Source organism: Cottoperca gobio, chromosome 9 (assembly GCF_900634415.1).
Source record: "Cottoperca gobio chromosome 9, fCotGob3.1, whole genome shotgun sequence".
In the NCBI taxonomy this organism is placed as follows: Eukaryota; Metazoa; Chordata; class Actinopteri; order Perciformes; family Bovichtidae; genus Cottoperca; species Cottoperca gobio.
In genome coordinates, this window is record NC_041363.1 from 18,153,724 (window position 1) to 18,176,143 (window position 22,420).

General features: G+C 39.6%; 4 protein-coding genes across 4 annotated transcripts; 1 reads left to right on the forward strand and 3 right to left on the reverse strand.

Annotated features, from left to right (window-relative positions):
• Positions 1–12,402, reverse strand: LOC115013796 (cell division cycle protein 20 homolog B-like). The gene is made up of 15 exons (XM_029440307.1): positions 12,322–12,402; positions 11,355–11,396; positions 10,951–11,010; positions 10,064–10,071; positions 9,217–9,409; positions 6,310–6,526; positions 5,205–5,305; positions 4,234–4,285; positions 3,753–3,869; positions 3,007–3,218; positions 2,755–2,849; positions 2,315–2,543; positions 1,725–1,850; positions 1,521–1,644; positions 1–932 (listed from the first exon to the last, which is right to left on the reverse strand). Exons 1-15 carry the CDS (start codon positions 12,400–12,402, stop codon positions 835–837), a joined length of 1,755 nt encoding a protein of 584 aa, XP_029296167.1. The 3' UTR covers positions 1–834.
• Positions 7,271–9,988, forward strand: gpx8 (glutathione peroxidase 8 (putative)). The gene is made up of 3 exons (XM_029438784.1): positions 7,271–7,474; positions 7,624–7,885; positions 9,252–9,988. Exons 1-3 carry the CDS (start codon positions 7,271–7,273, stop codon positions 9,413–9,415), a joined length of 630 nt encoding a protein of 209 aa, XP_029294644.1. The 3' UTR covers positions 9,416–9,988.
• Positions 12,403–15,226: 2,824 nt separating the features above from the next.
• LOC115013821 (multicilin) lies at positions 15,227–18,072 on the reverse strand. Its single transcript, XM_029440345.1, has 7 exons — positions 17,989–18,072; positions 17,837–17,906; positions 17,637–17,716; positions 17,122–17,182; positions 16,723–16,949; positions 16,053–16,163; positions 15,227–15,940 (listed from the first exon to the last, which is right to left on the reverse strand). Exons 1-7 carry the CDS (start codon positions 18,070–18,072, stop codon positions 15,509–15,511), a joined length of 1,065 nt encoding a protein of 354 aa, XP_029296205.1. The 3' UTR covers positions 15,227–15,508.
• Positions 18,073–19,559: 1,487 nt separating this feature from the next.
• Positions 19,560–21,574, reverse strand: ccno (cyclin O). Its single transcript, XM_029440369.1, has 3 exons — positions 21,104–21,574; positions 20,275–20,460; positions 19,560–20,177 (listed from the first exon to the last, which is right to left on the reverse strand). Exons 1-3 carry the CDS (start codon positions 21,449–21,451, stop codon positions 19,560–19,562), a joined length of 1,152 nt encoding a protein of 383 aa, XP_029296229.1. The 5' UTR covers positions 21,452–21,574.
• Positions 21,575–22,420: the final 846 nt, after the last annotated feature.

The window sequence follows — 22,420 nt, forward strand, 5'->3', positions numbered from 1 at the left end:
CCATGTGCACAGTATTTTATTTCGAACAAAAGTTACAACAACAATGAAAAATTGCGTTAAAATATTCTCCTGAGTCCTTAGCAGCCGACTCTTTGCTGCATGCCTTTCCCTCTCTTTCTCCCCCTTTCCTGTCTACCTTCGGCTGTACTAGATGATAATTAAAAACATTCTCCTGAGCCTAACTAAAAGTTGAGCTTCTTTGCACTGGTTATGAAAGACTTTTTAAATCCTTCCCATTATATACAAAGCTTTACAATGCCAGGCACCAGAGTACACCAGTGAATTTGTGACTGCTTAATCTCCATAAAGGCTTCTTAACTCCAGACAAGAGATGATTCAGCTTTTGCTGTACTGGCAGTGGCACCTGGGCTTTATAACATTCCTCCAATGTGTATTCTGACTACTGACAGTCTCAGCTTTTAAATCATGAATTAAAACACATCTTTACAGAGTCCTCTAGTTGGGGCGGCTGTGGTTCAGGAAGTAGAGTGGTCGTCCACCAGTCGGAGGGTCGGTGGTTCAACCTCAGCCTGTAGTCAACATGTTGAAGTGTCCTTGAGCAAAATACTGAACCCCAAATTGCTCCCGATGGCATGGCCAATGGTGTGAGTGTTTATCACTCCTGATGAGAAGGTGGCACTTTGTATGTGGCCTCTGACTCTGTATGAATGTGTGTGAATGCTGACATGTGTTGTAAAGCGCTTTGAGTGATCGCAAAGATTGGAAAAGTGCTATATAAATGTTGTAATTTATAAATTGTACGTGGCATACGGTTTTACACAAGTCTGATCATATGTCAACAACATTCACATCCATGTTCAGTGATGTTGATAATTACATGTCCCAGATGTGAAAGCGCTGGTCTGCTCCAGCAGAGAACATCTGAGTGCTGTCAGGGTTTATGGCCAAGTGCAGCACTCGATGAGAATGACCTGAAAAAACAACAACATGATTCAACTTCGACGATTAAAAATCTTCTTTCCCATATAACACAAAGGTTCTCTCAATGTTTAATTTCAGTAATAGAGAAGTTCTAGCTTTGACTACGTATTGCTATTGAGAAGGGATAAACACCTTCAATGCAAGGCTGGAAATCAAATCAAATCAAAAATCAAAAAGGAGTCTCAAAGAGCACCATATTTCTTCGATTGATGTTAAAAACGTTAAGGTCTCAGAGTAGCCACAACTGAATACCAGATGAGACATTAACACCTTTAAAATGATCTTTCAAAGGAAGTCTTTCACATACAAACATGTAAGTATTTTTACACGTAATCACATTTGATGTGTTTAAGTTTCACATTCACTGGAAACCCAGGACATGAATGAGTCAGCACAAAATGGCCATTAAATATCTCAGCAAAAGACGTCAGTGCTGCAGGTCCAACTGTCACACAGATGGTGCTATATTAGAATTACTCAGCATGTATAATGATGCAAAACATTTATTCCTATGAGGCTGTTGTGAATGCTTTGAGGGATTTAGCTGTACATTAATCATATTTCATTATTTCTCTAACCTCTGAGCTGGTAGACGGGGCTGAGGGAGGGACACTCCCAGGACCAGCAGTTGACTTGGTGATGAGGACGGCCGTGACCTGTGACCAGATATCTTTTCTTTTCAGCCCATCGAAGAGAACAGATCTGCATTTGAAGTCATTAGGAATAGTCTGTCAGATATGTATACACAGTATAAATAACTCTGCGTGTTGAGTCTTAAGCACCTGAGACTTTGTGTTGGCAGAAGTCACACAAGTCCCCGAATCTGTGTCCCAGATTCTCAGCTCTCCATCTTTCCATCCGCCTCCTGTCGCGATCATCTTTCTCTGCCATGGACACCATCCCATTGCCTAACCACACAAACACAAGCAATACAAAAGCACACACACAGTGTTCAGCTGATTGAATAGTCGCAGGATCAACTAACAGGGTTTCTAAAAACTTCTGTAACATCTAAACCTTCAACCACTACTGTGCAGCTCAAGTTTGTACGAGCTTAGATTAGTCACCATCAAGTCATACAGCAGAACACACAGTTGCTAGAAGTGTCTTACTTTATGACCAAATACCTACAAATGTTAGCAGTGAACACAGTGAATTAGCATCCCTGGATAAGATACAGTGCCTATAAAAAGTATTTATGTTTTATTGTTTTACAACATTGAATCAAAGTAGATTTAATGTGACAGACAATTACCACTTAAACTTAAAAGTGACGAAATAGATCTCTACAAAAAACAACAGAAAAAACTGCAAAATATAAAATACAAAATGCAATACAATATACGGGCACCTCATCACATTTGACACTGACCTTAACAGCGCTGGGCTGTTTAATCGTAGTGATTGGCTGACGTGACCTTGTGACCCCTGTGATGTCACTATCCCATATACAGAGGAGGCCCTCTGTGGAGCCACTTGCCAGCCAGTCTTCTCCTGGTGACCACTGGAGGCTGCAGATTGCCTCTTTCTGCACGGCTGCGCCCACCAGAGGTGTAGCAGCACGAGGGTCAAAGTGATGTATACGTCCAAGAACAGAGCCACTGTAAGATTGTGGAAAGCGTCATTCTCCTGCATGAATACTACACACTTCGTATTAATAACTGTGATGCCCTTTATGCAAAAGCTACATTTTGTTTTGCTAAAACATTAAATCAGGATGTGGATGTCATTCCAACTTTATTGAAACATATAGACTTAAAAATTATACTGGAATCCTTTATAACTTTCATTTTGTGTACTGCCAACACATACCTGCTGAGTAACTGCTGTTTCCAGGAAAGAGCCCTGACCACGGACAGATGTGACGGCAGACACCTCATATTCTGCTTTTGTTCAACGTCCCACAACTAAAGTCAAAGAGAGAGACACACCACAAACAGTCATCCTGCTGATTCAACAAGGTGTCACTCCTCCCCTCACATAGGCCCCCGAGACCACAGACCTCTGTATGAATCAGTTTCTAACTTCTTTGTCCTCGTTTACTTTAAGCTCTGGAGCATTTACCTGTATCTCCCCTCGCCTGGTGCCAATGCAGAGAGTTCTGCCATCTCTGCTCCAGCTCAGACACGAGATGGTCTGAATGTACGCTTGCCCTGGTTGTGGACTCGGGTCCAAATATCCCACCAGAGCACGAGTTTCTGAATTCCAGAGGTAAACAGAAGAGCCCAGTGCTAATGCAATCATACCATTACAACTGTAGTCGAGAAGATTAGTGTCTGAAAGGGAAGAGATGGAAAAGAGAAAAGGACTACTGAGGTTGTACTGAGTCAAATACTGACTATTTTTTAGCAGCGTTGTCGTGTGACCTTATGAAAGTTGGGAAAACAATAGTCTGGCTGATTCTTTAAAGCTTATAAGCAGTAGGTACAGGAGTCTCCCCAACACCATCAGATCATTTAGACCAGAAACTAAAAAGAAATATCTCCTCATATTTTGTTTATTTGTTTACCTGTTTCATTACATTTTTATGTTTGAAAGTATAACAGTGTATTTGTGCCAATCCCACAAACATCATTCTGCTGCAGTAAACACTCACTAGAGACCAAATATGTGTTAATCCGCAGCTGAAAATGGTCCCCCAACAAATACTCTATTTCCTACGAGCATTTGCTAAAAACAACAGTGTCCAGTGAATGAGAATTGCATTAAAAGGAAACTGTGTGTTTGTAAAGATGTACATCCAGCATTATGCTTTAAACACAGAGACAGAAAAAGAACATAGGTTCATCAGGATTTATATCTTCTCTTACAGTAGTCGTTCAGCAGTGACGGTGCCGCCAACATCATCACTGACTTCCCCTGCTGATTTACGGATGTATTGTCCAGAACATCAAATGGCTGCAAAGCATGTCTTCTCCCATCAGAACCTGCAATGGGAAAAAATACAAGATAAAAACACAGTTACATAAAAAACATACACAAAGTTTCACACCCAAAGCAATACATCTTTGGTTTCATGAAAGGTCCATTGCATTCATTTTCACTCACCTAAACTAAAAAGTAAATCACTCCATGAGCAATATAAGATGGACATGATGTGGTTGTGTTACTGTAAAACATTTGAGCAACAATTGTTTAAGCCATTACTCGCTGTTTCCTGGTATGACAATATGCAGTATCATTCTACATGTCACTCAAATAATCAGCTGTTTTACTTTTTGTGCAAGGGTCCTGAAGCGCTGTAAGAATCTAGTGACAACAAACAAACAAAAAAAAGCATTCATGCTGTACCAGCCTGTCGAGCATTTCCCTGTTCTTGAACTGCACTTCTCCACACACGTCCCTGCAAAAACAAGGAATTATTATTTTTATTATTATTACTTTTACATGATGTTTATACTAATGTTTAAAACACATCTAATCTTATTCTGACAGAGTTAGACCATGTTTTATGAATGTTGTGTCATGACGACACATAACCTCCTTCAGTAATAATAATATAATAATAGTAATAGTTATCCATATTCTAAATACTGTACATGTGGGTACAACATGGTTGTTGTTTTAACCTTAAATGATCTCACAGCTTTATTTTAATCACACTTTAAGTAATCTTGCATAAAGCTTCCAAATAACCAGATCATTTGTTGAGCTTTCTGTCTCGTAACTGACTTTTCAACATTATCATTGATATCATAAATAATAATAATAATAATAATAATAATAATAATAATAATAATAATAATAATAATAATAATAATAACTTTAATTACATAGCACCTTTCAAAACAGGCTTACAAAGTGCTTCACAAATTAACAAATAGTACAAAATAATAAACTACAACCCCCAACCCCATAACAAGAAACACATCCAACAAGTCAAACAGTTAATACATAAAAAGCGAGTTTATACATTTTTTAAATCAGCAATGTTGCAAGACGAATTTTAACACAAAGACTATTCCAAAGTTTTGAGGCCCTGACAGCAAAAGCAAAGTCTCCTTTAGTTTTAAGTATCGATCGGGGGACTGTGAAGGGGGTTTTGTTGTATGATCTGAGATTGCATGCAGATAGATAGGGGCATAGAAGTTCACAGATGTAAGGTGGGGCTAGACCATACAATATATATGATCATGTTAGAAAGAAAGACAGCCTGCAGAGGGGAGTCTAAAACCCAATGAAACATCTTTTGATTTGTTTTCCTCTGGGCAGTCAACAAAGAAAAACATTCAGCGTCACAGGAACAACTTCCTTCAACAAACCTGTTGTGGAACATTTTCTGTGTCAGGCCATCCCCTGGCAGTGAAGGTGCATAGCGGGTTTTGTACACCCCCACAGTGCGAGATGCCTGCCAGCGCTGTCTCTGATCAGGAGATATGATATCACAGAAGACATTACAGCACAAAACAATGCTGATCTGAATCCACACAGTGAGACAGCTGAACATAAAGGTGAAGATAACAAAGAGTGAAAACTTGAGTGTGTGTGGTTTAGGGCCTAAGTTAGTTATGCATTAAAAATCATATGATAAGACACATGAGATAAGCACCTTTTATGGAGGTTTCACACGTTTCTGTATATTCTAACAACAAAACAAAAGTAAATCACTCTTACATTTGGACTGATATTGAATTTGGGCGCCAATGTTTATACCATCATAGGAGATTAAACTAATTCTGGCAGCAATTTATCAGTCTATGTCCATTTATTTGAATGAAATGTATATATTTTTAGCAATCAGCCCTGAAATATGGTGGTGTAAGAGTTATGACCCACACAGGTTATATATTGGAGGCAAGGTATTTTACAGTTGAACCATACAAATGTCACTCTGCATGCAACACAGACAACTTAGGTGTAACATTTGAAGCATGCTGCAGGAAACACAATGAATTGATGCATAAATTACACAAGCAATTGTTGCAGCATTATTGCATTTGTTCATATCAATCAGAAAGAATAAATGTAATGCAGTAATAAGCCATTATCAGGACTCTTACATATAGGTGGAACTTTAGTCAAGTATTCCTTTATGTAATGTAGTTAAAGATGCCTTAAATGCTTTTGGGGAAAAGTCAAATGTGATGGTGGTAAAGCTATAGATAATAAATAATCAATGTATTTGTAAAACTAGTTGTATTAGTTGATTAAAATATGTTTTATAAACAGCTAAGTCAGTTAAAGTGACTTCATAGCTGAATTTGGGTCATTCCTTCCTGATCCATTTTGATGAGAACACTGTTGTGAGTGTGTGTGTGTGTGTGTGTGTGTGTGTGTGTGTGTGTGTGTGTGTGTGTGTGTGTGTGTGTGTGTGTGTGTGTGTGTGTGTGTGTGTGTTCTACATTTACTTCTTCGTTTGAATAATACCTTGAAGGTTTCCCTGCAGGTCTCTCTGTGCTGGTTCATGGTGTCTCGGAGGAGAGTCCAGCTCCAGTGTCTGGCAGACTGTATCCAGCTCAAACCTGGACTCACACCGCCGCCCAGTGGCCAGCGGTGTGCTCGCAGCTGGACCCTCACTGCTGCTCCTCTGGGTGATCCGCCTCCTGAAGCTCCTGTACGAGACGTCATGAGCGTCGTTTTGTCCCTGAGAAGACACAAACAAATGTTTTAACATGTATTTCAGGCAGTTTTAATAATCTCAAAATACAAAAAAAAAACGACACAAACTTTATACTTCTCCAAACTTCAAACCACATAACTTCACTAGTGTCAAGAAGACAAGGTCCAAAGCTAAACTTCCGGTTACACTTTCTAAAGCCGAAGCATTGTAAATGCTTTTTTATTGTGTGTGCATGCTGGAAGCAATCCAGTTTAGAGTCAGTTGTTTTTCAACGACCATTAAAATATTCCACATCTTTCATACATTATTGATAGCCTACTATTCAACTTGATTTGACATTGATTTTCATAGAAATATATGTCTTGTTATGTCCATGTTTTTTTGTAAGTCTTCTTAATACATATATTTAAAATACTTATTTTTTATTGTTTAGCTATATGTTTCACTCTGAAACACCCTAATAAAAAGAGTTACACAAATGTGTTCTAGTTAATGCTGATGAAACATGCTTTCTCACTTCATATTTCAGGTCAAACAGTATTATTAGCGGTAATTTTTTTAATAAATGGTTTAATATCAACATGGAAAAACTTCATAAAGTGCTACAGGGCTAATGCTTTTTGAGTGCGACACTTTTAGTTGTCTTATTTTGAAGGAAGTATTGCACAGTTTCCGGTATTGTCGAGCTTTTTTCCTTTTCCAGGATCCGTCCGAAGACTTTATGCAGGAGCCCCCGCTACGACCACGGTTTGTTCTTCCCCCTCCAAGATGGAGACCTTAGGGGGCTACCCTACAAAGTCCTCCAACCCGAAAGCGAAAAGGTTAACGGTCCTGTTGATGACAGTCGGTGTCGGGTGTTTGTTCCTCCTGCAGACTCAGATGCTGAAGCCGAGAAAACCAACAGATTTCTATTCGTTCGAGGTGAAAGACGCGAAGGGGAGGACGGTGTCTCTGGAGAAGTACCGAGGAAAAGTAAGTCCACATCATCACCAGTCATTTCTGTTTGAGATATGTGCAAACTTTGTCAACGTTGTCAGTTAACAGTGTGTTTCACAACACGTATTTCTTATAGCATTTCACAAAACAGTTATTAAACCCTGTGGGTTCCCCTCCTTGTACAGGCGTCTTTGGTTGTAAACGTGGCGAGTCACAGCGAGCAGACGGAGGCGAACTACTTCTCTCTGCAGGAGCTCCACCGGGAGCTGGGCACCTCTCACTTCAACGTCCTGGCCTTCCCCTGCGGGCAGTTCGGGGACACTGAGACCGGGACCAGCCGGGACATCGAGGCTTTCGCCAAGTCCACCTACGGCGTCACCTTCCCCTTCTTCAGCAGGATCAAAATAATGGGCTCAGAAGCAGATCCTGCCTTCAAGTTCCTCACAGGTCGGCATCTCACCACATCTTCTCGGCTGTGCACCACATAGTCCAACAAGGCAGGACTGCACGAATATTTGCATCACTATGACAAATGTCTATATTTGGTTAAGTTTTCCTAACTGAATGATTTATGGCTAAACGTGAGCAGCTGTCTGACAGGAAGTGCAGTCTGGACCTAACACTGCACCACACTCTCCCATAGGGCTGCGACTAAATGCTATTTTATGACCTGTCAAACTTCAGTGTATAATGGAAGAGTCTTTGCATTTGTGGAGCTGCAAACAGTAAATGTTTGATATTGTAATTGATAAAACAAAACAAAAGGTTTTTACTAAAATAGCTGAAGAAATAGCTGTCATGTTCCAAACTAAATATACAACAACATACAAAGTACATAATTATGCTTCCTCAGAGGGATTTTATTTTTTTATTCATGCGTTTCAAAATGGTTACGTTTATATTTATGGACATGCATCTGAAAGAACTTCTGCATAACTAGTCTGTGAACTGAGGTCATTGAAATGTAAAATCTGGTACTTATTTATGCAAACTGAATGGATTTTAGTTTAAATTTAGGTTTATGTGTAAGCAAGTTCCTACTTTTGGTGTAATATTACCTTACATCGCTGCTAAAATCATAATACATTTTATGATATTGAAAATGTATTATGTACACACGACATCTATTGCACGTCTGTCCGTCCTGGGAGAGGGATCCCTCCTCAGTTGCTCTCCCTGAGGTTTCTTCCATTTTTCCCCCTTTAATTATGGGGTTTCTTTTAGGAAGTTGTTCCTTGTGCGATGCGAGGGTCTAAGGACAGAGGATGTCGTAACCTGTGCAGTCTGTAAAGCCCCGAGACAAATGTATAATTTGTGATATTGGGCTATACAAATAAATTTGATTTGATTTGAAGCAGCAACTGATTTTACATCCCAGTGACTTCAGAAATAATTCAACCGTAAAATAATTACCCAGTGTGTGAATGTTTTTTTGTTATATCGCTGTTATGACTATACAATGCAATGATTTGTCATACAGCTTATATTGTAGTAGATGTCACTTTATTAACTTAGATCTTTTTGCATCAATGTGATGAGGTATCTTGAATTGTTCCTGTATTCAATTTGCTGGAACAAAAAGGACAATTATTTATATGGCATTAAATGATTGCAAAAGTTGCTGCTATGAGGTTCAGGTTTGATTTTATTTGATATTTTACAACACTTAAAATGCAACTAAGTCATATAGACATAAGCGAGGAGCAGTAATCTGTATTTACAAGTTGATTTATGAGAAGCACTGGACGTAGAAACATGAGTTCCTGGATAAGATGTACCATTAATGAACGCTTGCTAATGTGCTGTGTTTCAGATTCTGTGCAGAAAATTCCCAAGTGGAACTTCTGGAAGTTTCTGGTGAATCCAGAGGGGAAAGTTGTCCGGTTCTGGCGAGCGGACGAGTCCGTGGAGAGCGTTCGACAAGAGGCCACGGCGTTGGTGCGAGGAATCATCCTGAAGAAACGGGTGGAGCTATGATGGAGATGGATACGGGACACATCTGTGTGTGCTGTGTCGGTGTTTCCTGTGCTTTGACAGCAAGGAATGACTGAACTCTGACCTGCTACAGTGAGGGTGTTTGGGTGATGTCTCACTTTCAGAAACATGCCAGATGAAAAGATCCACTTCAAGGCTAGTCGGAGCGTGTGTGTTTGTCTGAGTGTGTGGGGACCATCCTGTGGTAAATATTGACAATCATAATGAACATTCCTTAAAATGACCACTGCTGCAGCCGAAGGATTGTTTAGCCATTTGGATTTTTACAAATGTTTAGTTAGCCTCAATCTGTACGTTGTACCATCCCTTTCTAATGTTTACATTAAAATCGATTTTCTTATGGTGAAGCATAACCTTTTATCCCGTTTTGACTGATTTGAGCCCAGAAAATTTCAAATAATCCATCCAACATAAAATTATGTGATAAATATTTGATTTAGCTAATGAGCTCAGGACATTTTGTTCAGTTTCTGTGTTAAAAAAGTGATAAATAAATAAATCAATGTTGATGCCAACGTGCAAGTAATGCAACACGAAAACATATTGGTACTGATATTCTGTATTCTGTAGTTGATTTTGTTATTTGACATAGTTTAAAACCTTTATTTCCGTGTCTTTGGAATAAGTTACCTCTCAGTCTGAATATACAAAAAATCCGATAAATGATCACAAAAAAATGCTTCTTTCATCAAAAGTACAACTGCAGCTCTGAACCCCAACTTGCTGTTTTTAATTGATAGAAGAACATGTTGAGTGCAGAAGTCTTCTGGCTTGTTGGTGAGGATTTAAATGGACAGTTGGAGGGCAGCAGCAGGTAAACTGGCACACACAGAATCAACCAGCTAACAAGACACTGCCTACCAGCCACCCACGATAAGAGAGCTGAAAATCTATTTGTTATCATCTTCATAAATTGTTCCATCTTTGTTTCTTTTGCTTTTTTTTTTTACCTTAAACATTTAAAATAAGAGCAGCTGCCTACATTGGACATCCTCTACTTTAAGATAAAGCTAATTTCTAAACATCTCAAAATCCCGATGCACCAAAAGTGCATAAGTCTGAGCATTTAGGGAATGAGTGATAAACGTCTCAAATGTAACTGTTAAGGTAGCAGAGCAGTGTGAGCTGGCAAAAGAAACATCAGCTAACATTACACTGCCTCCCAACCAGCCACGACTCATTGTCCTGTTGTAAATGCAAATGAACGCATTTGACTATGTTGAACTGATGTGGGGCTGAATAGTTTTCATTGTGCTGAATGTACAATTTAATGTTTTTTCCTTCATCCCCTTCCAAACTTTCTCCGTTTGTTGACTTTTAATTTCCCAGGTGAATGACGTGCGATAGGGTGTTTGGGCTCAGTGGTAGCAGCAGTGAGGAGTGCAGCTGACAGCTGTCAATCAGATAGCACAGCCAGCAGCAGTGTACTGCCACACCGTCACCACCACATCAGAGACTGCTGCAGCCACAACTATTAACCTTTTGATGCAGATGTTTTCGTTTTTTCCCCATCTTACCTTGAAGGGGCAATGTCTTCTCTTTCCTACAAAATCTCGCAGCATTCTCCTCATATTGTCCTGGTTATGGAAACAAAAAGACAAAAAGTGACGCTCATCGTCAAAACCTGCTTTCTTAGGATAAACTAAGACTGGACTCTGACTGAATGATTATTCAGAAGGTTTGGGGTTACTTTAATAATGTTATAATGGATTGCAGTACATGGAGGTTCATTTTATCAACATTTAATAGTCAAATTAGCTCAATTTTGCCACAGGTTGTAGCAGGTGTTGTAACAAAGAGACACAGCCATGTGTTTAGAGTTTAAAGTGGTTGCCTGGTAGCAGCAGAAACAGATTATGTGATAGTCTACTAAGGAAATGTCTATTAGGCTATTTGTTATATTATTTTATAAATTACTCACCAAGTCATTTGATTCTCCACCTGTGAGCTTCATCTCAAGTTTCTATTACTTGAGTAAAGCGCTGGTGCCTTCCCTCTCCGCCTGCGTGAGGACCCCGTCCTGCCTGGTGCACCTGTTGTCTGCTCTCCTGGACGGACTCCGCTCCTAAATACTCTCCCCGGGCGGACGGCTGAGCGGGAAGCACCATCCTTCTCTCTCTGCTATTGGCTGTTAGGTTTGAGTTTTTCAAGTGACCTGTTCAGTGATTCCCTCCGCGTCCTGGTTTCCACTGGAAACTAATAGACGCATAAAAAAAGAGCAACGCGGTAATGTCTTAAAGGTGGAGGCGGCAACATGTTATCAGTTAATGACCCAGACAAAGGACATACTTTTGTTTTTTTTAGGAGATGTCAGTCTACACAATGTATCATATAACTGCCATACTCAGCCTATAGCCTTCACACACAGGTCACTTAAAGCAATGAATCGTAATACAACATAAAAATAGAAATTAATGTATGTACTAAAAACCGTTATTTTCAATAATAGGCATGGAAAAAGACATAATAAAGCTAATATTATCATAATAACAGGGTATTCTAGTTATGTTTTTGTCAGATTAAATGATGTCAACAAAAGATAGCCCTTGTAGCAGTTACAAGGTCTACAGTATGTAAAAAAGCTATAAGTTAAATATTTGTATTAACAACTAAACTGAAACAAAAAAATAAATGAATGAAATGAAATATTATAGTCTATGCAAAATAATGTATTTCATTTAAGTTGTTCAGTAAAATATTTGTATTACTACTAAACTGTTAATTCAAATATTTGTAGGCTACAATTTTCAGAATACAAACACACCAACAAAAAATAAAAGCCTGCATTTAATTTAATACGTTTTTTTTCGTTTTTTTTACTTGTAACTACTCTTTAATTAACAATGGTCTCTTTTTGCGGGAAGAGGCTGTGTGTCGGCGGGCCACACCGTTTTAATGATGAGCTGCTCTGGCGCTAAGTGGGCTGAACGGCGCGAGCAGCGCACGTTCTCGCCACCTGCCACTTCCATATGCGCTCACTCCGAGCTCGAGTCTGGTACTGTGCGACAGGTGCGTGCTCTCAATGCAGACACATGCTGACTGAGCAGCTCCACCAGTGCTCCTTCAGGCAACCACCACATATATTCATGTAACAGATATTTAAAATAGACGTTGCTGTTTAAATACCCCAACCTTTAGTTTATCCACACAAATCAACGAAATGTATTTGACTTTTGATAACTGAAAGCATATGCATATTTAAGTTGTGATAACTATCAGTTGAATTCAATATTAAAGGTAAATGTAGGCTCACATTCACAAAATAACAACATTTTGCTCATAAATATCAATACACATTGCTGTAATCAACTAAACTGGTAGTCTTTCTGTGTGTCATTCATTATAAGCAGTCAATTAAACTGCTATATGCTGCTTTATTATTGTATGTGTTGTTAATGTCAGCAATATTATGTAGGTCTTTGTGTTTGTAGCTTTTTTTGTACAGTTTGTGATAATTGTCCATGTTTCATTAACTTTGTGTCGGTTATATTTGAGGCCTTGCACCGCCATAACCATCCCTCCACGGAAAAAAATCTTTATTTTTCGCGGACTCTGTCTGGTTTGCAGCCTCCCTCCCTCTCTCCGGGTTTGGCTTTAGTCACCTTAGAAACTCATTGTGTCTGTATTTTCCTTTCCCCTCCCGCATTGTCCCCCGCAGTTTGGCGGTAGCTTAACCGGTCAAATGTGTCACCACCAGCTTAAACAAAGCCTCGCCCTCTGTGCCGCTCTCCCTGGCGCTGCTGGACAGTGACAAACGGATTTGTTTGCAGTAAAAGTGGCTCAAGGCGAGCCTGGGTGTGAAGGTTTGTGCGGTTATGAGGTTTGACAACAAGCGTCCTGTTTGATTTACGTTGGCAGCAGGAATACAAGTCTGGAGTCAACCAGTGGGGTCGGGGATAGTCGGGTCTGGTACCTCGATGTCAGTGGTAGAAAGTTCTCATACTATTAACATAACTAGCCTACTGTACTAAAGTAGATAACTTTTTATTTTATGTACTTGTACCTACTTATACTTCTAGTCCACTGCAATTCAGAGGGAAACATTATACTTTATACTCCACTAAATATGGGCTACTTTACAGTAATACCTTTAGATACTACTTACTTTGTAGATTCAGATTAATAATACAAACTATAATAGTACAAAGAAATTGTATGAAGATTAGATAATGATATATCTTTATTGATCCTGGGGGAATTTCACAAACTAACCTACAAAATAAAATAACAAATAGCCCCACCACCTTTACAAGTGATGTTCATATTAATGCATCAATAATATGATCAAATAATATAATATATTATTCTGAAATGTGACATTATGCATAGTCAGAATTAATTGTGATACTTTAAGAATAATTAGGTGCTAATACTTACCTTTTGAATGCAGGACATTTCTACACTGGTATTTACTTAGCTCTGAGTACTTCTTCCACAGATGCTCGAGGTATGGTACGTACACAGGTGTCTAAATTCTGCAGAGACATTGCATTTATTTTTAAAAAGTAATGTGACAGGCCTATATGATGATTTGAAATTATAAACAGGCTATCAGTAGCCAAATTACAGGTTGCAGAGCCTCATCAATCAGTCAATCAACTATCACAATACTTTCTTCTCATATATTAGCTGAAGATAGATATACAGATAGATAGATAGATAGATGGATGGATGGATAGATGGATAGATAGATGGATAGATAGATAGATAGATAGATAGATAGATAGATAGATTAATTGATTGATTGATTGATAGATAGATATATTGAAAGATAGATAGATAGATAGATAGATTGATAGATTGATAGATATATTGAAAGATAGATTGATAGATAGATAGATAGATGATTAGATAGATTGATGATTGATTGATAGAGTGATAGATATATTGAAGATAGATTGATTGATAGAATTGATAGCTATATTGAAAGATAGATTGATAGATTGATTGATTGATAGTAAGATAGATTGATAGATTAGATAGGTTGATAGATAGATTATTGATCAGATAGATAGATAGATAGGATAGATAGATAGATAGCTATATAGATTAGATCGATAGATTGAATGATACGATATGGTTGATAGATAGATTGATAGCTTACATTGAAAGATAGATGATAGATTGATTGATTGATAGATAGATAGATAGATAGATAGATAGACTAGATAGATAGAATAGATTGATAGATAGATAGATGATAGATAGATAGGTTTGATAGATAGACTTGATTGATAATAGATAGAATAGATAGATAGATCGATTAGATAGATAGATCAGAAGGTCACATTGTGTTAAAATAAGTTAATCTCTTGTTGTTGTTTTGATTTCCTCTTCTTTCTTTTTTCTTATCCACGTTTAACAAATATGATTTATGAGAGGTTTTTGGGAAACATTGGACTTTTTTCACTGGGGGAATACTGTTTGAACCGCTGAAGTGTTACCAGTATGGTTAAGAAGAGCACTAAGTCATGCAATTTCCAAAACAAAGAATATAAACAAGGATGTTGGCTGCGATGCATCATGACTTGTTGCCCTTTTTCAGACCACACAGTCACTCAGACGAAGACAAAAGGGAAGGAAGTCCCTGCTTCTTAAAGAAGGTCACAGGGTCACATTTGTTTCACTGCTCAAACAAGGAAAGTTCACGTTGAAAACTGTTTCTTTCAATTAGTTTAGAATATCACCTAAATACTCTTTTCATAATAAAGAAAATCTCTCCAAGACAGCTTTATAAAACACAACTTTTATTTCCAAACATTTCTATTTTCCAAGACAAAACATATTGTGGAAATAAACATGACATTGCTCCATTGTTTGGCTAGATCATTACATTTTGAGGCATGTAAACAGAAACACAATGAAAACAAAAGCTTTGGCAGTATCATTTCCTTTGTCAGGCAGCTCCTCTGACTGATTGGCTTACACGCTACCTGAGGAAGACATCATTGAATCATTTACAGATCTCACTATAGATTATTAGTTAGGCATTAACAGTCACTGCCCACCCACACTTCCTCCCGTCGCTAATTAGAAGCATTAATGGATGCAATTTTACATTTGTTAACCCTGCTTTCAGCTGTCGTTGGGAACCCAGCGGAAGCGGTATCCTCCTTGCTGAGTCCTCGAGGTGAAGGCACGTCCATGAGGAAACACTCGAGTCCTTATGGTGCAGTGTTCTCTAACAGACGTTCTGAAAGATGAGACGCACTCCTCGGGCTCTGCTCCGTCCACCGTCATGCTGCTGTCTTTGGATAAAGAAGTCTGTAGGCCAGAGAATGCACCGAACATACGTATAGTCTCTGATTCCTGCGGTAGTCTTGTTCCAGTAGCAGCGTTGTGCAGGGCGGCATTGCAGCGTGTGCTGACGTCCCTCAGCATGTCCTCCACTGAATCAGAAGACTCTGTTTCATATCCTTCATCTAGTCGCTGACGCTTACAGGGACTAAGTGAAGTTTTATCACCACAAGGTTCTCTCACATTTGGGTCTCTGACTGTCATTAGTTTCTGAAGACCAACGGAAATAAAGATTAATTCATGATAATTCATGCATAAGAGGTTATACATTGCATTCAGGATGAGACTGTGTGTAATGTGCTCTTCTCAGCCATGTACTCACTTCAAGCACTGAGGCCAGGTGCTTTGCACGGCTGGCCAGCTGCATTAGGTGAAGGTTTCTCTCCTGAAGGGAGTCAATCTCTTCCTGTTTTTGGTGTAGAGTCTCATGGAGCTGCAGACACAGAGACAAATATGTGATGCTGACAGAAGACACATTACTCAAACAGAGAAACCTTTTCTTTACCTTGGCATAACCCATTCATGTAAATATTTGTGTTTAGTCACTGTGAATATGCAGTTGTTTCAAATGTAGCCCTATTGAGGTTTGCAATTGTAAATTGTATCATATGTAATTGTAAGCATAGAATGGCAGGTTTTACTGGCATACACAAACTCTCCAGTATGCTTACCTTTTTACAGTAAACCAAACTGGGCTAAATAAACAAAAAATGACCTCTAGGTCTTTTGTCTAAGCATCACTTTGCCGATCTAAAGTCTGGCACAACAGAAGGACCATGACTGAGTCCAAACATGTCAATTATTTTGTCAAAGGTCAAAAGCAGGGCTTTGCGATGTCCTCCAACATATATAAAAATATTATTATTGCGTCCTTTAGATCAATCCAATCACATATGAATATTGAGTTATCATTATGCAGCATATTCATCAAGTCCAGATAAATAAGAAACACTAGTGACACATTAGTCATAAATCTCACAGTGAGGATTTACCTGATTGTTGACTTCCATAGAATCTCCCAACGCCCTGGCTTGGCACTGGGCGATGCCCTGCCAGGGAGCTCCATGTTGGGCAGATGGGCTGGCTGCTTCTGTGGAAGAGTGAACCAGACTGTCCTCTAAAGAGAAATACCGCTGAGGGGTCAGGAGAGGTATGACACATCCCTGAAATGGTACCAGTTCAGCTGGAGACAGACTGCTCTCCAGTGTGGCAGGAGAATCTGACAGAGCAGACAAACACAGAGGGCTTCAGTCAACATATCTTAGTTTGGAGGATTTTCTCAATGTTAAAAATATGATGATGAAGTTATTATTATTATTATCATAGTAGCACACACTAATGCTTATATGTAAAGGTTCTATTTCCACAGAAACTTGGTTTGCTTCACTCACCTGCCATGAAATCCAGCGCATAATCTCCAAAGTATTGGTCATCTACATCAGATTCATTCACCTGTTGGCGAGTAAAATGAACGATTAGAAGACATATTATAAATTAAAAACTTAGCCGACCAAGAAATCATAATCGCTTCAGACCTGAAAGTCCCACCACGACCAGGCAGGGCATTGTGGATGTATGGCAGAACATGTCTTGGTGGTCATTTCAGTAAGTGTGCTGTCGCGTAATGTGTTTAGTGAGCTGTGCCAAAGAGGCAGCTCGTGGACAAAACATGGGAGGTCCAGCCAATTATCGGTAGCCTGCGTGTCATGAGCAAACTACAATCTCATTCGTGCAGAATTCCAGCACATCGTGTCAAACATTAACAATCGTATATTGATGCAGATCTGCCACAAAATCATCGCTCTCTGGTATATATAAATGGTTGTAAATGCGTGGATTTACAAGACAAATCAAGTGTCACAAAAACATGACATGTCTTAATAAGAATGAGACATTTGTTTCTCACCTGAGAGCAGAGGGTGTCGCTCTCCCGTCTCATCACAGACGCACAGTCTTCCAAATCATCCCATGCAATTGTTGAAAAAGCTGTAACACAAGAAAAGTGCCTCTGTATGATTCAACCCTCGAAGTGCACGTGCTGTCTGTATACCTACACGCGTTAAGATAGAGCATGAAGTTCAACCATGATGTCAGAGATGCGCATACCGTGTTCAATAATACAGGGGAGCTCAACGTACACATTGACTGGACTGCTGCTTCTCGGGACCAGTTTATCCTGCAGGTAGAAAGTCTGTTAACACCACTATACAAAGCTGTGTGTCTCTGTATACATCATTGTAAAGAGAAAGAAGTCATACCTTCTTCTTCCCTGCAGCTCTTCTCCCATGTTGGCCCATTTGGTTGGGGCACACAGCACCAAACACCTTTCTGTCTCTTTGCATCTTTACCAGCTCAGCTCTGGCTGCAGGACTGGTTTGATTCAGAGCTGATATAGACGACATTCTCCCGGTTTGTGTCTCTCCATGCCCCGGCCTCATAGTTGTGGCCCAATCAAATGCACTTATTCGGTCTCCAGGGAGTGACAGCGTCCTCGGAGATTAAATTGGTGCAGACTAACGGTTTTCGGGTGTGAAGTTGTACCGCGCATAACGGCGCCATTACAGCAGGTGCTTTCTGCGTCTGACCTGCTCTCCCACCGCCTGCGGCCAAATATTCCATGTACCTTGCCAGAGGCTCATGAAGAGCATGGCTTCTTCCAACCATCTCTGTTTAATACACCCAAACATCTTAGCTTTTGTCTTCATAAGGCTGACAGGACCGTTTGCACAGTCGAGACTAGCCATATCATTCAGTGCGTAATTTCTAATCAGCTGTGCGTAAAATATATTTAGGTCAAGGCCTGTTGCCACATTTAAAGCGAAGTGGAAAAAGGAAAAGGGCAATTACATCAGACAGCTCAGTAAACACTCGTGACAAATGCCTCTATTAGCAAACAAACAAGACTAAGCATAGTTGACCCTTCACGCTGAAGGCACCTGTGTGGTCGACACTGTGTCAGCAGGTCGAGATGCCACGCGTAATGGATTATCAGAGAAAGCCCCTCAATTGGCCAGGCTGTGTTGGCACAGGTCAGTAAATAGTGATGCAATGGTAAGTAAATATGTGGGTAAAATGACATCCAGGCAAACAGCTACAATAAGCAACAACAATCACTGAGAGAAAAGTATTTATTTCTGATATTATCCCTAAAGAGGACCTAATCTCACATTTAGATGTTTGGTCAGTCTGACATGACGGCTCTTTTAGTCTCTTTATGTAACAGAGCAGTCATTTTTTGCTATGCCCATTTAATCCAGATAAAGTTGCCAACATACACATTCAACTGTAGGTGGTGCATATTTTCAAATTATATGATTTCTCATTCATGTCAGCCAGTCTCCATACCATCTGGACAGACTTATTTAATTTACTTCTGAATTATGGCTTCACATTTATTATCCATTCAGTGACCAACACACAATTAATTTACTGATATTTTATTTCGTAATAAGAACAAATATATCAATGCATTACAATACATTTTTCAGATCCTTCATTACAGAGTAAACAGTAACATATCTCGTAAACTTGCAGCAAGTCAGTGCATACACAGTAAATGATGACTTTGATTGCATTAAAAATAAACACAATATATTAATATACATTATTGATAAACAATAGTTTTCTATCAGTAAAATAAATAAAACTACTTTGCTAAGTTGTAAAACATTCATAGACTTCAACATATGAGTTACAAATGAGGTTTTGCTGGGTTTGCATAAACATTAGACTTCATTTCTGAACATCACCTTTCAATAACCCGAAGAATATAAACCCCAAATGGAGGGGAATTTGACATTTTGGTAACATTTCAATGGTGGCACATTTGTCACATGTCAGACATCACTTCCAATGTCTCCTGGTTTAATGACATCAACAGCATCAGGTTGTCTTTGCATTCCTGGGCCAGATTGTGCTTGTAGCTCCCCTGACTCACAGACAGGAAGTGACCCTTTACTGCCAGAGAGTCGGCCTCAGAAAGCTCAGGGCTCTCAGGTGGTTGGGTACATAGTTCATCCACAAAACTGCCGCACTGCACTTCTTGTGACTGGATGGTTGCATGCTGAACAAGCCCTTGTTCAGTTGTCAGTAACTCACTGGCTATCCTCAGTGCACAGCTAGCAGTCATAGATGGTGGGTATTTGATGAAAGCATAGTCTGCAAGACTCAACTCGCACACCTTTCGTGCGAGGATGCTGCACTGCCCGCGTCTTTTTGTTTCTGGATTAATTCTTGCAAACCTCCCACCACTTGTGTTCTCAGGTTCAAGCTGGGCAGCATCAATGCAGTTGGTGTAATAGTCCAGGAAAAAGGCCAGGGTCGGTGCAGCGAGGCGGAAGTTGAGGCGGAGGAGGACGAGACACTCCAGGTTGCAAAGCTGCTCCTTCGTAAAGGCATCACAGCACAATGACAATAGTTGGCCGATCTGCGGTGAGCACACCTCCACCTGGGTGACACAGAGAAAGGGAGGGTGTTAAACTGAAAGAAATCCAAAGACGCAAACTGTCAAATGTATCAAGCATCTACCACACTCAAAGACGCACCTGTTTGCTGGCTAGGAGGAGTGCTGTGACACCCAGTAGCTGGAAGCAGTCAGCTGCAACAGGTGTGGATGCCATGAACCTGTCCATGATGTTCACCGCCAGGCAGCAGCACTCAAAGGACAGACGGAGATGTTTGTGCACAGGGATGAGCCAGCTGACGAGCTTACACCGTGCCTCTGCAGTCAACTGCAAGTGAAACACAGACTCCATTAATGTATCCAACAGGAAATAAAATGAGGATTTTATTGATAGTTACTCAAAGATGGCATGTGTTTATCCTCTTTAAGGGAAAATATAAAAGATATTCTGTAGCCTGCTAATGCATTTTATAGCAGTTTCACAAATATTTTCCTGCCATTGATCCCAAAGTATTTATGAATTCAGCAACTACTTCTATGTTTTATTAGTTCCACAATGGCAAGATTTTTGTGTTAATTTCAGGAGACTATAGAATTTTATTGACAACATGCAGAGATATTGAGAGGTAGGTAGTGAAAACTATGTTTAGTTATGTTTAGTCTATTGTCAAAATTGGTGCCACAATAAATATAAAACCATCGTGTACCAGAGAATCCAACTATTATGAAATGTTAGGGTTAGGTTTAGGTCTCTGTCTTAAAACACCAAATGGCAATGTTACCAATACAGTCAGAAGTAGAAATTAGCCAGATGACAAAATAATGTTTTTAGATTACAGATGTTGTTCTCTTAGTTAGTGCAAAGTGTGAAAAGTAGGCATGCTTTCATATATATGGTTTCCATAACTGGCTACATTTCACTGCCCCGACACTGTATAAAGTATAAGGTACAAAAGTGTCTAGTAGCCTACTTGTGGCTGGCGTGCCAAGCTTTTGCAGGAATGAAACTGCGCCTCTTTCTCTCTCTGAATCTTGAAACCGATGTCACCGTACTGGATGTACCAGTTGGACAGCTGTCCCGCAGGAGGCTCGTCTGAACGGAGCGGGGACACATCTATTCGAGCCGGGGATGGAATCAGGGAGGATCCCAAGTCTTCTTCGAAACCGGAGTCACTCAACTTGGACATGAGTGTCTGCTTCCTGTGCCTCTGCCGCTGCTGGACCGTTGTGAGCGCTTCTGTTGGAGGAGATGCGCCGGCTGTCCGTCTCCGTTTGTAATCAGTCTCGGAGCCACATTCACCGTTCACAAATGACACCATCTCCGGTAGGCTGTCTCTCACTGGAGCCTCCACTGGCTGTGTGTTACTGAGGCCAGGTCTTACACAGCAGCAGTCTCCTGGATGTTGGTTGTGGGATGGTGAGGGGAGTCCCGTCTGGTTACATCAGTTTTCCCGGGGTCGTCCCCGCTCCTGCAGCGCACCTTTCTCCTGTCGCCTGGGCAACCGAGGCTAAACAATCACATGTCCCATGTAGGAGTTAATTAAACCTTGAACCATATGTTATACCTTGTGCTGTCTGCAGGCCTATTTAATGAGACAAATACATAAACAATGTAAACATGTTTTATGAACATATGAATTACACATGTGCATTAACAAGCCACGTATGAATTAATCAAATGTAATATTAAACTTGTGATATTAAATGTGAAATCGATGTTCGTTTTCACACGAGATGTCTTACATTACACACACATAACAAATAACTGATAAAAACCACGTGTGCCTATATGTGAATTTATATGTGTGTATTTTTTTAAAGTAGTTTTTAAAATTTTATTGTAATTGTTTGTATTCTACATTTATGTTTTTTGTCTATGCACCAATACACAAAAACATATTCCTTGTAAAACATACTTGGCAATCTGATTCTGATTCTGTGAAATGGCGTTGTAGTTGCACATTTGATACACTTGTGAAATGGTGTTGTAGTGTTGTACTTGCACATGCGATATAAATATGTGAAATAGTGTTCGACATGTGATTATTTAATTTAACTGTAAGGGTTTGTAAGGGTATATGGGCTTTCCTCCCATTCCTACCAAAATGTTTTTATAATTTTCATAATTGTTATTCTCAAAATAGAAACAAGAGAAAAACAACAGTGGGTGGAGACTGAGGTTATGTCATTGTTTATCCAGTAACCTCATCTCCAGTTTTAGTTTCATACGTTTTCTGGAATTTGTTTCAAATCACTACCTAGATGCTGTTCGTAATTTATAATATGTT

What these genes read in the sequence shown, in the direction of transcription:
- gpx8 (XM_029438784.1), top strand. Translation starts at nt 7,271, where the DNA reads ATGGAGACCTTAGGGGGCTACCCTACAAAGTCCTCCAACCCGAAAGCG. An exon ending in TGGAGAAGTACCGAGGAAAA is followed by an intron (nt 7,475 to 7,623) that starts GTAAGTCCACAT and finishes CTCCTTGTACAG; the next exon opens with GCGTCTTTGGTTGTAAACGT. An exon ending in TGCCTTCAAGTTCCTCACAG is followed by an intron (nt 7,886 to 9,251) that starts GTCGGCATCTCA and finishes GCTGTGTTTCAG; the next exon opens with ATTCTGTGCAGAAAATTCCC.
- LOC115013796 (XM_029440307.1), bottom strand. Translation starts at nt 12,402, where the DNA reads ATGGAAGTGGCAGGTGGCGAGAACGTGCGCTGCTCGCGCCGTTCAGCC. An exon ending in TTAGCAAGCGTTCATTAATG is followed by an intron (nt 6,527 to 9,216) that starts GTACATCTTATC and finishes GTGTCTTCTCAG; the next exon opens with GGACAAAACGACGCTCATGA. An exon ending in CAGAAAATGTTCCACAACAG is followed by an intron (nt 4,286 to 5,204) that starts GTTTGTTGAAGG and finishes TTGTTTTTGCAG; the next exon opens with GGACGTGTGTGGAGAAGTGC.
- LOC115013821 (XM_029440345.1), bottom strand. Translation starts at nt 18,072, where the DNA reads ATGCAAAGAGACAGAAAGGTGTTTGGTGCTGTGTGCCCCAACCAAATG. An exon ending in GAGCTGCAGGGAAGAAGAAG is followed by an intron (nt 17,907 to 17,988) that starts GTATGACTTCTT and finishes TTCTACCTGCAG; the next exon opens with GATAAACTGGTCCCGAGAAG. An exon ending in CCCCTGTATTATTGAACACG is followed by an intron (nt 17,717 to 17,836) that starts GTATGCGCATCT and finishes CTTGTGTTACAG; the next exon opens with CTTTTTCAACAATTGCATGG.
- ccno (XM_029440369.1), bottom strand. Translation starts at nt 21,451, where the DNA reads ATGGTGTCATTTGTGAACGGTGAATGTGGCTCCGAGACTGATTACAAA. An exon ending in GCTTGGCACGCCAGCCACAA is followed by an intron (nt 20,461 to 21,103) that starts GTAGGCTACTAG and finishes TTTCACTTGCAG; the next exon opens with TTGACTGCAGAGGCACGGTG. An exon ending in TCCTCCTAGCCAGCAAACAG is followed by an intron (nt 20,178 to 20,274) that starts GTGCGTCTTTGA and finishes TGTGTCACCCAG; the next exon opens with GTGGAGGTGTGCTCACCGCA.